Source organism: Microtus pennsylvanicus, chromosome 15 (genome assembly GCF_037038515.1).
Source record: "Microtus pennsylvanicus isolate mMicPen1 chromosome 15, mMicPen1.hap1, whole genome shotgun sequence".
NCBI lineage: Eukaryota > Metazoa > Chordata > Mammalia > Rodentia > Cricetidae > Microtus > Microtus pennsylvanicus.
Genome location: NC_134593.1, coordinates 28,943,167 through 28,958,853, shown reverse-complemented (window position 1 = coordinate 28,958,853; position 15,687 = coordinate 28,943,167). Strand labels below are relative to the sequence as shown.

The following is a 15,687-nucleotide window of genomic DNA, read 5'->3' as shown; positions in this document are numbered from 1 at the left end:
TTTTTTTCTTTTTTTTTGTTGAGACTGAAGTTAGATCTAATGTCCGGAGTGGAAATCTCGTGGCAATCCTCCCGCCTTGACCTGAGTGCAGGGATAGCAGGCATGAGCCGTCATGCCTGGCCCAGGGTCTTCTTTACTGCACAGATAGCTGATTATTTAGAAGTCCACTGAAGTGTTCAAACTTCTGTTCCGTCTCCTCACTGAAGGCGCCACCTGGAGAGCAGGCGTCAAGGAGACAGAATTAGGTACAGGCTCAGCGGTGACCCAGTGAGCCTCCCCCAGGGAGGCACTAGTGAGCTCTTGAGCCAGGAACTCGGCAGGTACTGTGTTTAAACAGACATTGCCACCAGGACTGAGGCCTGACGTATGCCAACGGAGGCAAAAACTGCTTTCCTTCTTGTTCCCCAAGAGAAAAACTCGTCATTGGTGACAAGGCAGGAGAGTGCTTAGCAGCAAAACCCAATACACAGAGCCCATGAACTGAGGCCTACATAGTTGAGGTCACAGGAACAGTGGACTGATGGCCTTAGCTCCAGCCCTTATATAGACCTAGGCTCTGCTCTTGCTAGGCCGGCCCGTTCTGCACCAGCCTCTCTCCTTGGCCAGGACTGGCTGTGAATACCCAATCCCCACCCAGGGCTTCCTGCATCGCTGGCTTTCTTTCTGAACCAGGAATCTGATGCTGGCTTCACTCCCAGTGTCTCCCAGATTAGCTGCCTCTGGTTCCTGGAGAAAGTAGGGCAGCTGTGTCCTGTGTCTTCAGCACCCTGAGGAGGGCGGGGCCACCGAGCGAACGTACCCACGTGACAGTTGTACATCCAGATGCGGTAGCCATCGTAGCGACTCCTGCACTTCATGATGTTGTTGGAGAAATCTGATTCTGGCACCTCATAGTTGGGGTTAATGACAACCTGGAGGGAATCAAGTCAGAGAACATTGCAACTCCCTTGCTGGCCATCCTCCACTCCAGAGCAGAGACTGCGTGCCTTTAACAATATGGCTGGGTCTTTCCTAAGAGACGCTGTGCAAACTGAGGTCATCTGGGTCTGATGCTGTATCCTGGCGTGGTAGGGGCTACTCTGGAAAGCCTGTGTCTGGCCTGCTAACCACAACCTACCCAGGCCATGTGCCGTGTGGCTCTGTCCATCCAGACAAACTGGTAAATGTCCCTCTCTGGGGTGGCCTGATTTTTCTTTGATTTCTCTTCTCCCTAAATCCTGGCTGTCCCCTCAGCCCCACCCACTCAACATGGGGATGGATAGCACTTCCCACACTAAGGTCCAGACAGTTCCCTGCCCATTCTAGTACCCCTGAAGCATGAACATGAGGGCATCCAATTGCAACCTGGGCTCAAGTCAGGTTCTCAGGGTGGGTGTGGCCCACACAGGAGCAAGGCTAGGATGAATTGTGTGGTCTCCACAGTCCTCCCCACCCTCAAAACCAAGCTTCCAAAACATAGGAGCATATAAGGGAAGTGGATTGAGGTCTCTGTATCTAGAGGGGACAAAGCAAGGACCCCCGAAACCCATCTGCCCACCCATCCCTGCCTCTGAGTCTGTGCACCCCTGGTCACTTCCTCCCTTTGGGAGTCCTCTTCTGATCCCTGTTGTCTGTCACAGAGTCTAGCTCTTGCGTACTGGTGACTTACAGTCCAGGGCATCCAGAGTTACGTGTCATTAGAATCACTGGCATACTCCCAAGTCTACCTATCTGTTGATTGTACCGCTTAGGGGACAAGAACACCACACAGAGACCTGTGTGGCCTGCATTTGCCTAGCTATGACATAAGGATACTAATAGTGTCCCTTTACTCAGAGTCAATGGGTTGATACACTTCCTGGCTAGATGTCAGTCTGGGCCACCAGAGACCTTTAAACACTTTTAGCAGATATGATGATACACACATTCACTCTGCTGAGTGACAGCAAGTCGCCAGTATGAGCCACCAGGCACTGCATACATGTCCACAGCCATGAAAGTCCACCTTTAAATAAGAGCGCTCAGCTCCCAGGCCCGTTGTGGTTCTGGGCTTGGCTTGTGGCTAGAAAGTGCTTGGCTGTCTCCTTTTCAAAGCTGAAAGGGCCCAGGGACCCTTTCAAAGCGCCCTGCGGTTACTTCTCTGCAGGTGTTGGCTCTTCAAGGGAGTGTCTAGCAGTAGAGACTGTGGGCTAGACCGTGGGCTGGCTGAATTCCCCACGAGGAATGCTTTCAAGGCAGCAGAATCCATTTCTGGTCACACACTTTGCCATCCCACTGGGCAAGCTGGGACACGCAACACCATGGGGCTATGTGGAAGCGAAGTCTCTGGAGGCAGGAATGCAGCCAGGTGCCAGGAGAAAACTGGGAGACAGTGTTTCTCTCCCCTGCCACGTGGGCCTGGCTGGAGTACGCCACAACTGTCTGCAGGAAGGCAGAAGCCAAGGCTCCCTGGCTCTTCCTCGGGGCAGGGTTGTTGGGAGCCCTCACAAAGCAGTTCCCTGGCCAGGCTGTCCTTAGATTGACTTTCTAGCCTGACGGATTCGCTGATGGGCATGGAGATGGCCCTTTTGCAGATCCTCCTGAGGAAGGAACATCGCAAAGCTGCAGCATAACGCAGCTGCTTTCGACCTCCGTAGAACACACCAAAGCAAGGTGTGAAGACCAGAGGAAATCAGGATGGTGGCTGAGGGGGAGCTGGAGATGTGGGTTGCCTCAGAGTTCATGGAACTGATTCCTGAATCACCGTCTAAATTAGCTCAGAGATAGGTTTTGATTTCAAGCTCCGGAGGTTAACTGAATTATATATGACTGTCTCTACATCTTGGGTTGCACTATGGGCTCCCAACATGCCCTGCAGACCCAGTATCCCTCAGGCCCATGCGCCTCAGGTATGATGCTTGTCGGATAGGATGGCGTCTGATTGTGGCACCCTGCCTGGACTCACGAGTTTTGCTTCTGGACACCCACAGGAAGGAGACCGAGGAAGTCGCTTCTCTTCAAGCAGCCCTGGGTTTTCCCCACCTCACCTGGAATAGGTAGTCTCCAGGGGGCACGTCGGTGATGTCTATCCACTGGCAGTCAATGTCATGACGGTACATGTCCCAGCAGCCCATGGTGATGCCTTGTTCCCCGAAGTTGGCACACTCGTAACTCTTCTGAATGTCTGTGGGTGGGCAGAGAAGAGCATCGCCATGCACCTATGGTCCCCACCTCACCCCTTCCAGCCAACCAAGCCTCCCAGCCTCGTTCCATTCCATCCTTCCCATGGGGGTTTCCGACGCCTTTTCATTTCAACAGAACCCTCTCGCTCAATTTCCTGTCTACACACCAGCCTTCCCTCCAAGCCAGGCTCGAGGTCCTCTCCACCACAAAGTGCTCCCTGGCCAATCTGGATGAGGCTGGCATTCCTGTAAACTCCTCAGCCTGGGGTAGGGATGAGTATCGTGGTGATCTGAGACATTGGTCCCTCACAGATGGTCTGCTCACAGGACTCATTCACAATCTCTTTTCTATGTGATTTTATGATGTCAAGAGTGGGCTACGCCAGGGTCTAGAACCTCATGTGGGCCATAGGCAGAGGACGGATATCTGTCCTGAAAAGGTCCTTAGTGTGTCAGAGTGGCAGGTGTCCTATCAGGCCATCACAGAAAGGTGTGATAACCTACCCGAGGTAGAAGCAAAATATGTACATGAGGGTCAGGGAGAAAAGATGGGAACATCTCAGGGCCCTATAGCCTGAAAGGGGAGAGTTTGATACTGGGATACCAGGAGGCATGGTCTGTGACAAGCAGAGAGGCAGAGGCATGAGTCAGGCTCAAGTGACCAGACCTCACCTGGAAGCCATGCAGCCCTCTGTCCACCAGTTAGAACAGCCCTGGGGACAGACAACTTGAGAACCACTTTCCCCAGCCCCAATGTGTACCCATTGAAGGCCCCAAGAGTTGGCTAATAAAGGCCACATGGATACCCAGCAGTGGCCAGAGTAACATGGAGAGGTGCCTGGCCTAGCCTCCATCCGCCCGGACTGGGTTCAATCCGGTGGGAGTGTTTGAAGTTCCGTGAAGCCCCAACCTCCCCCTGCAAACATACCTCCCTCACACTCTGTGTCCTTTAAGCAGAAGCTGGCTTTGTGACCCTCAGCCACCTTGGTGCCCCAACCTCCCCCTGCAAACATACCTCCCTCACACTCTGTGTCCTCCAAGCAGAAGCTGGCTTTGTGACCCTCAGCCACCTTGGTGCCGTTGAGGCTCAGCAGGTCATAGTAGGTGAACACTTCCATGCTGTGGTAGTGCCTGGGGGCCAGAAACAGGGCCCAATGTCAGTGTCTAGAACCATGGCTGCCTGGAAGCAGCTTCCTAGCTGGTGATTGGCTTCTGGGAGAACCTTGAGGCAGCGGGGGCCAAGGGTGGCCGGGAGAGAAATGAAGAAAGAACTAAGAGAGAAGGGAAGACTGTGACTTGGAGCAGAGGTGTCAGATATCTTGCCACGCCTTGATCCCCTCATCAGGAGTGGGGGTGACATAACTTAATGGGTAGGATGTTGGGGATATCGGTGTGTACAGCTGACAGCAGAGTGCCTGGCAATTTAATCAGCCCAATACAACAAGCGTTTTAATAGGTAGGGTCCTTCCTGAGTGCCCAGCTGGCTCTCAGCCCACTCCCACATGGAGTCTTTCTCCAGATTCGCAATAGGTCTAACAAACACACATGTTATTAAAAGCTTCTTTGCTGGGGGGGGGGCGCCATTGGGGCATTATAGACTATTTGGAGGCGAAGCCTGTGAGAATCTTAGGTGATGGGGAACAACAGGCCCTAAAAGGGATTTCAGGACCATAGTCCCTTTCTTTCTCTGCTTCCTGGTTTCGGGTGTGTTTGCTCCTATGCACATCCCCACACAGAGGTGCTACCATCTGCTACCCTTGGACACCATGGCTTTGAACCTTCCAAACTATGAGCTAAACAAACCTTCATAAATTAGTTTTTTTATTGGCATTTTTTAAACTAGTATAAACCTATTACAACAGACTAATTTTTAAGATTTTTTTTAAAAAGCCGGTGATGGTGGCGCACGCCTTTAATCCCAGCACTCGGGAGGCAGAGGCAGGCGGATCTCTGCGAGTTTGAGACCAGCCTGGTCTACAGAGCTAGTTCCAGGACAGGCTCCGAAGCCACAGAGAAACCCTGTCTCGAAAAACCAAAAAAAAAAAAAAAAGATTTTTTTTTTTAAAAGTAGGAATAGAGAAGGAAAGATGACAAAAGGGGTGGGGCAGCAATCACAGGGAAATAAGAGTCACTAAGAAATAGGGTGTGTGCCAGAGAAGGACACACATGTACCCTAGTGACATGTGAGCACTCTGGTGTGGGAGAGGAGGCCTGGGCTTGGCCCGAGAGCCCTGGGAAAGGCTGTGGTCCTCAAACTGAGCAAATCAGACAGGAAGGGGAAGGATAAGGGGCTAGAAGGTTTCCGGGATGGAGAGTGGGTGGTCCGCGGGGAGGGACATGAGAGCAGCTCAGGAAAGAGCATCGCTAGAGCTCTGGAAGGGAGTCAGCTGAGGCAGTGCGTGCACAAGCCGGGTGCAGTTCCCTTGGCTGATTGTTTACAGCGGTCCACGCCATCACTTGAGAGAAATTGAGAACAGATGTGCTTAAGAGTGACGCATCTGGTTCAGGAATAACAAGGGAAACTGTGCTACTGAGGGTGGCCGAGGGGCTTTCAAAAGCATCCATTATGCAGGCCTAGGACAAAAGAGACCAGGCTGGCTTTAGCCTCATCTCCACCTGCCGTGTGTGTGTGTGCGTGTGTGTGTGTGCATGTGTGCATGCGTGTGTGTGTGTGCATGTGTGCATGCGTGTGTGTGTGTGTGTGTTGTGTATGCGCGTGTGCGTGTGTGTGTGTTTGTGTGGCACCTTCAACTATTCTATCACACTCATCTCCTATTCTGGGGACATTTAGTGTAGAAAGCCTCTTAAGACCACTGTGGGGGCAGAAGCCCTAACTTTGTTCATGCCCAGCCCAAGTTTCCTCTTTGGTAAAGCAAGAATATTATTGCCAACTTCTGGGTGATGTAAGGTCCAAATAAGATAAATGGCGTAGAGCTGGGGATGCTGCTCAGTTGTTAGAGCGCTGGCCTAGCACGCAGGTTGGGTCCCTAGTACCACATAAACAGGCATGGTGGCCTGTGAACCCGGCACTGAGGAAGTGGAGGTAAGGGCATCAGAAGCTAATGGTCATCCTCAGTCAGATAAGTGAGTTTGAGCCAAGACAGGTACAGGAGAACCCGTCTCAAAATAAATAAATAAATAAATAAATAAATAAATAAATAAATAAATAAAAGGACAGCCAAATGAGGCTGTAACAAAGGATGTTTTCAGTATTGGCCGAAGGCCTTATTGTGGCTCCGCCCATCCGCAGTCACAGCTGCGGTATTCAGGGCTCCTGGGGTCCTGTCACCAGCTGGCCCATTGGTGTAGCAGTCTGGAGCTTCCTCCACCATGTGAGCAGGAGAGGAGAGGGCAATGGAAAGGGTTTCCAGAGAGGAAATTAGAGCCTCTTTTCTTCCTCCCGAGTTTGTTCACGCTATATAAATAATGTCAGAAGTTGCTAACTTGGGCTCTCCCAGGTCATTCATGTTTCTGGGTAAAATGGAACTGGGCCAGGGCCAGCGGACAGCCCTTACAAGGAACATTTTGTAGCAGATGAAGTGATGACTCCGAGGGAGTCTATTTTGGCTCCCTGCAGGGAGCGGATGAGACATGAGGTCTGACTCACGGAATGAAAAATGTCTGCTCCCTCAGAGAGGGGCTTATGTGACTTGCCGACCGGCTGGAAAGATCGCAGGGAAGTACACTGATGTTCCGTTGTCTAAACAGAATTCAGACGGTGCCACAGACGGGCTGTTGTGAAGTGGCCTCCCGGAGTCAGAGCTGCTTCAGTCTAGATTTTAGTCTACTTTAGCTTCGGTTTTCTTCCTGGGAATGCGTACTGGGAGGAAGCCATGGGCTTTGTGCCCTTCTGCTTCTTGCTGATCTCTGTCCTGGAGCGTGTCTGCTTTATCTCTTAGATACGATACTCTTAGAGGCCACAGGTCTCTCCTAGCTGGTCTGAGGTAGAAATGAGAGCCATCTAACCTCCCGTAGGCCTCCACCCAGGAGACACTGATGGGTACTGGGAAGGCAAGAGGGAAAGTCTTGGGTAACCCAGTGGTCCTCTTAGCAGCTCATAGTCTAAGGGTGGACTGAGCCCTGGGGTGGGCACCGGAAATTGCAGGCTTGAGAAGAGATCCCAGAGTACTAAAAACGGGAGCGTGGCATTGTGCTTTATAGCATTCTTATATTTGTATGTTTGATTTCCCCTCCTGTGGTGCTGGGAATACTAACAGTTCTACTGAGCTACACCACCGGCCCCCGTTTCCCTTGAGACAGGGACAGAGTGGTTCAGGTTGGCCGCGGACTCACTATGTGGCCCCAAATTCATTATCCTGCCTACGGAACACTGAGATTACAGACACAGGCTGCCAATACAGCTTTTTGAAGTCCTTGTAATCTGGATAAAAAAGAAAGTTGACCTTTACTGTGGGGCTGGATGGCAGTGTAGACGGAAGACAGACACAGTGTGTTCAGAGGAAACTGTACATGTCTTGATGGACTGTTACTATAGATCGAAGAAGATGTCCTTGAGTGTTTTGCAGTCCTATCAAGGACAGCCATAAAAGACAGGGGTCCTTCTGCGGGATCTAGCTCATCATCCACATGTGTCAGGCCTACTGAATGGAGAGATGAGGGCCTCTAGATGGTTCAGGGGGCATCATTACATCTGTGAGTTCTGACCCTGTAGGAACTGCTAGGCACATGATGGAGGCAGGCTGGAGGGGCTGACACTCCCCTCTTTGCAACTGTGCCATTCCTGAATCCAGGGGCTATCACCTGCGCAGGGACCCATGCCCTTGCTCCCCCAGCTCTCTCCACTCCATCCCACTGCACCCTGAGATTCCCCAAGCAGGGAAGAGCAAGCCCCCAGGATACAGCTGACTGCAATGAGGGTCCTGAGGTCAACCAAGGGCACCATAAGTGCATCTACAAGCACAAATCTTTATGTTTCAGCTTCGTGTCTTCAAGAGCATCACTCTGCTCCCCATTGGAGCATTAATGAATGCAGAAGTGGCCATTTTCCCATTCACATTAACCTGGCCAGGGCTCTCTCTCTCTCCTGCATGGCTCCACTCACCGCTTCAGAATGTTTGTAAACTGCTGAAATGGAATGTCAGTTCTTTCAGAAACAAGTTTCTTGAGTTGAGGAAGGGCCAGGCCAACTTTCAGGAGCCTCTGCAAGGGACCTAACAGAGCTAACGTCAGCTCCCCTGGAAGGTCTTCCCAAAGAGCCTGAAGAGTACCAGACATAGTCTCCCGTTTGTGCTCCAGCACTTTGGAATTGGGTCAGGAAGAATGGGAGTTCGAGGGCAGCTTTGGCTAGACAGGGAACCCAGGTTCGCCACTGTCTCAGGAGCTGCAGTAAAACAAAACCAGGGAACCTGAAGCCATCACCTGGAGCTCTGGAGACTGAGAGAATATGCACAGGTCTCATGAGGATCCTTGGATCTTGCGGTCATAATTATATACACCTGTGCCTACGCTGTCCATCCCTCATCGAAACTGCAGCATGCTACGTTAGTTACGAAAATGTGGGGCCAGTCCCTGGGCACAAGGACAGGAGAGGGACTATGCCATGGTCACTGACCAAGGGCACAATGCAAGTGAGAATACAACCCTTGAGGGTGTTACCTCCATGCCCAGTTGACAAGAAAAAGGGTCGTATGCTTTGCTCGTGTTTTTCTCCCCTCCCCCGTCTCTCCCCCAAACCATTGATGGAAACATTTGTAGGCCAAGGAGAAAAGAGGCCACAGGAAAAGTGGGGAAGGAGGGTCAGAGTCCCTGGGACTCCAGATCACAATGTTGCCATGGTGACACCATACAACTGTTCTTAGGAGACTGAGGCTCTGAGAGCAAGCAGATGGCACTTGGAGGTTCCCACCATGTAATCTTGGGTGGGCCACCATATGCAGGGCTGGGATGCAATTACCTCCCACTTATAGATCCATAGGCAGAGTCAGCCCCTGGTTCCCCGCCACATGGTCTCTAAGGGAAACCAGGCACGGAGACTGTCAAGACTTTAATTCTACTCCAGTTTATACCCTGGCGAAGACAAAGCGATTCCTTGGGCCTTTTCAACAATCAGCCAGTTGTTTCAAAGGAAAATCAGAGGCTTAACTGGGACTGTAGCATTTTCTTTTGGGATAGGTTGTACAACTCTATCCTCAAACTGATTTAAACGTGAGTGGGTCATGATTTATGACATGAGAAAGAAGCAAACCATAGGGAGACATCTGATGAAACTTTGGAGGAGCTAATAGGGAGAGCAGCACAGTTTAGGGAAGACGGGCCCGGCAGAGACCCCTGAAATGGTAACTCCTTAGGCTATCTGAGGTAGTTACATGGAATTCAGTAGTCTGTTACTTGGAATGGCCAAATGTCAGTGCGTCTGCCTCTGATGTAATTGTAACCTCAGAGCTGGAGGGAAGCCTGGAAGGAGCTTCCAGGCTCTGTTATGCAGACCTGTGGGGGTCCTCAGCCAGTTCTGGCATTCAGCATGCTCAGATCTTGCTGTAAGGGTAGATACACCCGTTAGGGGCCTCACTTTGAAAGACAAATGTTTCCTGTCATTGATGGAATACTTGAGCCCAGAGAAGAGATCTACTAGGAGTTCATGGGCCTCTGGGGGAGGGATTCCCAGTGGGAAGAACAGCAGCTACTTTTCCAACAGCATGCCCGCAGTGTCCTCTATCTGCCCAGACTGAGGACAAAATGTGACCACGCAGTGACAGTGGAGTCTGAATTCGATTACAAGCCAAGAAGAGCAAAGGAAAAATAGGAGGAGGAAGAGGTCCTGGTGGCTTCCACAGGCCCTGGTGGGCACTGGCTGTAGGATTTCCCCCTGTTCTTCTGTCCTGACCCAGTCTTTGCAGCACCTGGATCATAGCCACAGACAAACTGGAAGGGGGCCCAGAAGTCCCAGCAGCGTGGCCCACTTGGCCTAATGTCAGGCTGCTAGTCAGGGACTTGAGCTTAGCAGGCTAAGACCAGTTCTCATGATTCTGAGACCTGGAGCTCCTATCTCCATACCCCTCACCCTGTCTTCCTAGAGATATTAAAAACACCGAGTCAGGAGGATGACCAGGACAGATTTGAAATGGCAGTGGTTGAGCAGAATCATTAAAAGTATAACCATATGTATGCAAATGCCATAAGAAAACCCATTCTTTTGTAGGTTGACTTTAAAATTTAATTCAAAATAAACCTCACTCTGGTATGCAAAATATATTTCTAACGAACGGAGGGTCCAAGGCTCCAGACCTGAAAGTTCTCTGTAGAGAACAAATGTATTGCGCATACCCTTGGACACTGCGGACTGAAAGTTCCTGGAGGGCCCCGACATTCAGATCAGCATGTCTCCTAGGGTCAAAAGCGCTCGAGCCAAAATGCAGGGACTCAGCAGAAGGGGAGCAGTTCGTAAACTGGGAGTGGAGAATGGCTTCTGGAGAAACAGATTACTCTTCTACCTAGATCTTGGATCGTTGGCCTTCTTAGGGTGACTCTGGCATTCTAGATCCCTAGTCTGGGTCCTGAAGAACACCGGGCTGGGTAGCTGACCAACGGAGGCGTGGCTTACCTGTGGCAGTCATGCCAGATCCATGCGTGGCGGCCATTCTTGGGGCGGAAGTCGGACTGGCCATTGTTGTGGATCTGGGAGGAGAAACGCAGGAGGCGGCGGTAGCCTGTGGTGGGGTTGGTGTGGATGGCAGAGGCTGAGAGGCAGTTCTCCTCCATGGCGCACTGCAGCAAGAACATGGGCCTGTCCTCCAGGTAGGCAGTCTGCTGCACAATCTCTGCGTTAAGCACCAGGTCAGGCGCAGCTGGGGAAGACCGACATGGGTCACAAACAGGAAACCCTTCCAAGGTCACCCCTGAGAAAAGTGCTATCATCCTGCACGTCCTGGAGCTGGCCTGGGCTCCTCCTTGTTACCTTTTTGTCACTCGCAACGATACTTCCTCTTTTCCAGAAGTCTTCTGGACACCCCCCTTCAGCTACCAGAAATATGGGTGATGGACACAAGGGCTCCTCCTTAGATCATTTTCTCTACTTTCAAGTCCCTCAGGCTCCCCATAATAAAAAGCAGAACAATAATAAAGGAGACCCCACTCACCCTTGGTGTGACTCTCTCTCCCCAAGTATGCATGCGGATTTATGGCCTACTAATGCCCTTTCCCTAAAACACATCTTGACTGTCGATGTCTAAACACTACCATGAACATTCATTTCATGGTTCTGTAATATTTAATTCACCCCCTGCTTCTACCTTTTAGGGAGGCAATACCTTGGCTGCTTAGAAGTTTTCAATGAAAGGCAAGACTGTTATCAACATCCTGTAGTCAGCCTGCTCCTAAATTGTGTGGTGTGTGCGTGTGTACGCGTGTGAGTTCTTTAGAATATGTCTCTGACAGAGAGATTTCTAGGAGAAAGAGCAGCATGATTTAAGCCTTTGAGGCATATGGCCGAACTTGCCTTCTCACAAGCTCTTCCTGTTTCCCTTCATCACAGCATGGCACAGGGCTTGTACGGGAAGGATGCTGTCCATGTTGTTGGGGATGGAGGATGGAGGCCTCTTTCCACCCATGTGAACTGAGGCCACCTGAGAAACACAGCCTTGAAGCACGCGTTTCAGAGAACAATTCACGACAACCTCCTAGGCCTGGCTTCATAAACTGCGGGTTGAGAACCCCGAATGAAGTTGTGTAAATGAATGTGGCGGTCTTAAAAATTCGGGGAACAGTAAAACATTTCTGAATATACAATGACTGAAAATTGATTTGACAATCAAATGCATAGGGAGGCTGAGGTGCCTCTGGCCGTGCCTGCCCATGTTGCATCGCGTGACTTCACCACGGCCTTCGTTCTGAACACTCAGCGCACACACTTTCCATTGTGGATGTCACATAGGCAACACCCACGAACACTGCGTTAACAATTATACTGTCAAAGTACTTATCAACTCTTATTCATCAACATTTATTTCTTTGTGCAATAGGCACGTTGGAGACTGCATGGGAGAGTGGAAGCAGAGACAGCATTAGCCTGGCTAGCGGGAAGGAGATCAAAGAGCCGTGTGCCTTCCCCCATCCCACACGCGAGTCTGCATAATACATACAGTACTGAAGGAAGGTGGTCATGGGGACACATACAGCCATGGTGGGGTAGAGGGAAATGCAGCTGAGAAAATGCTGAGAGGTAGAGATGAAGATAGATTGTATGTGTAGGGCAGTGAGAGTCCACTACCTAGGAAACAGGTATTCAATTACGTGAGTCTACAGGGGCCTTTCTTATTCGAACCACCATAGGTGGGAAGACCTACCATAAACACAGGTGATACCATTCCATGGACAAGAGTCTCAAACTGCATGGAAAGGAGAACTCTAGCATTCATCTCTCTCTGCTTCCAGATTGTGGATAGAATGTGACCAGCTTGCCTCCTTCTCCCCGCTCCTGATGGACTCTAATCCTCAAACTATTAGCCAAAATAAACTGCTCCTTTCTTAAGCTGCTTTTTGTTTGTTTGTTTGATTTTTGAAATAGGGTTTCTCTGTAGCTTTGGAGCCTGTCCTGAAACTCACTCTGTAGAACCGGCTGGCCTCGAACTCACAGAGATCTGCCTGCTTCTGCCTCCTGAGTGCTGGGATTGAAGGTGTGTGCCACCACAGCCCAGCCTCTTAAATTGCTTTTATCAGGCATTTGGTACTTGTGGTAGTTTGAATGTAACTGTCCTCCATGAACTCATAGGGAGTGGCACTTCTAGAAGGTATGGCCTTGTTGGGGTAGGTGTGATCTTGTTGGAGGAAGTGTGTCACTGTGGAAGTGGGCTTTGAGGTCTCCTATATGCTCAAGCCACGCCCAACAGCTCAATTCATTTCCTGTTGCTTGCATAGCAAGAGGTAAAACTCTCAGCTCCTTCTCAGCACCAAGTCAGCTTGCATGGCACCATGTTCCACCATGATGATAATGGGCTGAACCCCTGAACTGTAAGCAAGCCCCAATTAAAGGCTTTCCTTTGTAAGAATTACTGTGGTCATAAGAGTTACTGTGTTTTCATAGCAACAGAAATCCTAACTAAGACAATACTAAAAACAAGAAAAGTGACTGATACACATTCCTTAAACTAATCCTCCTTTTTTCCCTCTTTACCATGCCATCAGCCAGGGCCTGTGGTTGGGGAATAGGATCCACAATCCACTGTGCTTTCCTCTCCTGAGCTCACACTGTGGGAAGAGTAACTGATGGTACCCTGAACTCCGGAGAATCTGGGACAGGAGGGAAGCCAGAGAGGCAAGCAGCCTATGGGAAGCCTTACTTTCTGAGCAGGCGACTCCAGCGCCGAACCGCACTCCACCCTCAGGGCAGGTCACTTCCTCGTCGTGGCGGCAGTGTGCAAGGGACAGCTCTGTCCCCGAGCACTTCACTCCACTCATGACCACTTTGTTGGCAAAGACGTTTCCGTGCCAGTACCAGGTCTCCTGAAGAAACCAACCAAAGAGGTCACAGTATGTCAACTTCCGGCTCGACAAAACCCTCAATGCTTTATGATCCCATTTTCCAGGTGGAGACAGATGAGGCACAGAGAGCTGTTTATCCCAGATGGTGATGGAATGAGGGGCATCTATGACTAACCCTGGGTTTGCACGAGAGGAGAAGACCATTCACATATGACAATAATTGACTGTCTTACAAAATTCAGCTCCTGGATTTAATTCTAGGAAAAGCACTTTATGGGATGCTGGCTGAGGAGCCCCCAGGTTTGTGATGCTGAGATTGATTAAGCTCCTTCTAGCTATGGAACTTCAAAACACTGTTAGCATACACTCTTATAGTTCAAGAACTTCCCAGTAGAGAAAATGGGTGTGGGGGGGAGGGGCAAGTAAAGAGCTTACAAGGGAACGTAAAACCTGCGTGCTCTGAAGTTTCCAGGGTTTATTTATGCATCAACTTGGCTTAGTGACAACAGCCAGATAGTTGTTTAAACACTATTCTAGATGTTTCTGTGGAGGAGTTTTTAAGTTAGATTAATATTTAAATCGTTGATTTGAGTAAGACAAGTTGTATTGCATCATGGGGGATAGGTCTCATTCAATCAGTTGAAAAATCTTACAAGGCAAAAAGACTGAGGTCCCTTTGTGAACGGGGCAGAATGCCTTTGGACTTGAGACACAATCTGAGCTGTTCTTTGGGGCCACAGCCTTGTACAGTTTAGACTTGTCAGCTTCCCAAATCATGGGAGCTTATCTGTCAAATCAATCTATTGACTGATGTTTAGATACCCAGTTTCAGATAGACTATAGAGATACAGAGTTGGCCCTCTCTCCTTGAGTTCTATAGCCATGGATTTACAGCCTTGGACTGAAAAATTAAAAAAAAGAAAATATTTTAAAATGCCAACTATGCTAACCATGTATAGTTTTTTTGTTATTTTTACTGTTCCCCAAGAAGAATAATACCATAACCATAAGCATAACATTTACACTATATTAGTGATGACAAGCCATAGAAAGACAAGGACCTTCAGGGGAGAGCTTGTGTAGATTCTAAAGGAACACCGTACCATTTCATAGGAGGACTGGGGCATTGTGGAGATTGGTACCTGTGCGGGGGTCCCCGAATGTATCTACATCCTATTGGTTGTGTTTCCCATAGAATCTGAACAGAATCCCTCTAATCCTCCACAGGAAAAACCTAGGGCTCTAAACAGAGACCGGGCTTGTCTTAGGTGGCTGTTTAGAACCCCAAGCCGAGGCCCAAGTGTCTTGGGAATGAGCTGACAGAGAAGAAAGACAGCCAGACAGCAGATCTGTCACTTGGAGAATCAAGTGTTGTGTGTGTCCAGCTTGCTCTAGGGGGTTAAGTTCCTAGATGGTGTCTCTCCTGGATACTAGAATGATAAGCTGCAGATAGAGAACAAAAGGATCCCTGGCTCACGACTCAACCCAGGTCAGACTATAGGAGACAGACAAGCTCAGCAGGGATGCTGAGCTCCTTCCTCAGAAGGAAGAGGCTATATGGGACCAGGAGGGAGAGTCAGGCCAGCAGACAAGATGGACCACAAAGTCTTGATTTGCTTCATGGCAATACTCGGAGCTGGGACACTGAGGAATACGGACCCTTCGTTCACAGGTGGGGAAAGCGGGGCACAGCGGAGTGGGAACTTTGCCCCAGACTATCATGCAGGAATGGTACTGGGAGTAACAAGGGCCTCTAGTCCTGTGCTGTCTATGACTGGGAAGCAGAAATGAAGACCAGAATGACCTTACTGGATCTCTTTAGTCACTAGGTCATTTGAGAGTGGTTCTGGCAGGAAGGTGCAGCCAATGTGACAAGAGTTCAGGACACAGCCTGGAGATTTGCTAGCATATCAGTAAAAAATGAGGCAGAGACAGCAAGGAGGAAAAGGTTCCTTCACAGAGGGCTTCGAGGAAACAAACTAAGTCATTTGGAGTGTTGATCCTCATGCTGGGTGCTCCCCATGTTCCTCGAAGACCAAAGGTCCTTCTAAAAACAGCATACAGGACACTTCAGGCTCAGCCTGCGGAGAACCCCAACATGGAGTGGTCC

General features: G+C 50.0%; 1 protein-coding gene across 3 annotated transcripts in view; it reads right to left on the bottom strand.

The window, feature by feature from the left end:
- Positions 1–7: 7 nt before the first annotated feature.
- Positions 8–15,687, bottom strand: part of Loxl2 (lysyl oxidase like 2) — a 79,982-nt gene continuing 64,302 nt past the window's right edge. For all 3 annotated transcript variants that reach the window (XM_075949209.1, XM_075949211.1, XM_075949210.1), the window contains exons 9-14: positions 13,436–13,598; positions 10,702–10,945; positions 4,156–4,271; positions 3,006–3,142; positions 800–911; positions 8–213 (exon numbers count right to left, since the gene is read on the bottom strand). In XM_075949209.1, coding sequence (XP_075805324.1) covers positions 134–213; positions 800–911; positions 3,006–3,142; positions 4,156–4,271; positions 10,702–10,945; positions 13,436–13,598 — 852 coding nt within the window. In that variant the 3' untranslated portion in view covers positions 8–133. The remainder of the gene's footprint in view (positions 214–799; positions 912–3,005; positions 3,143–4,155; positions 4,272–10,701; positions 10,946–13,435; positions 13,599–15,687) is intronic.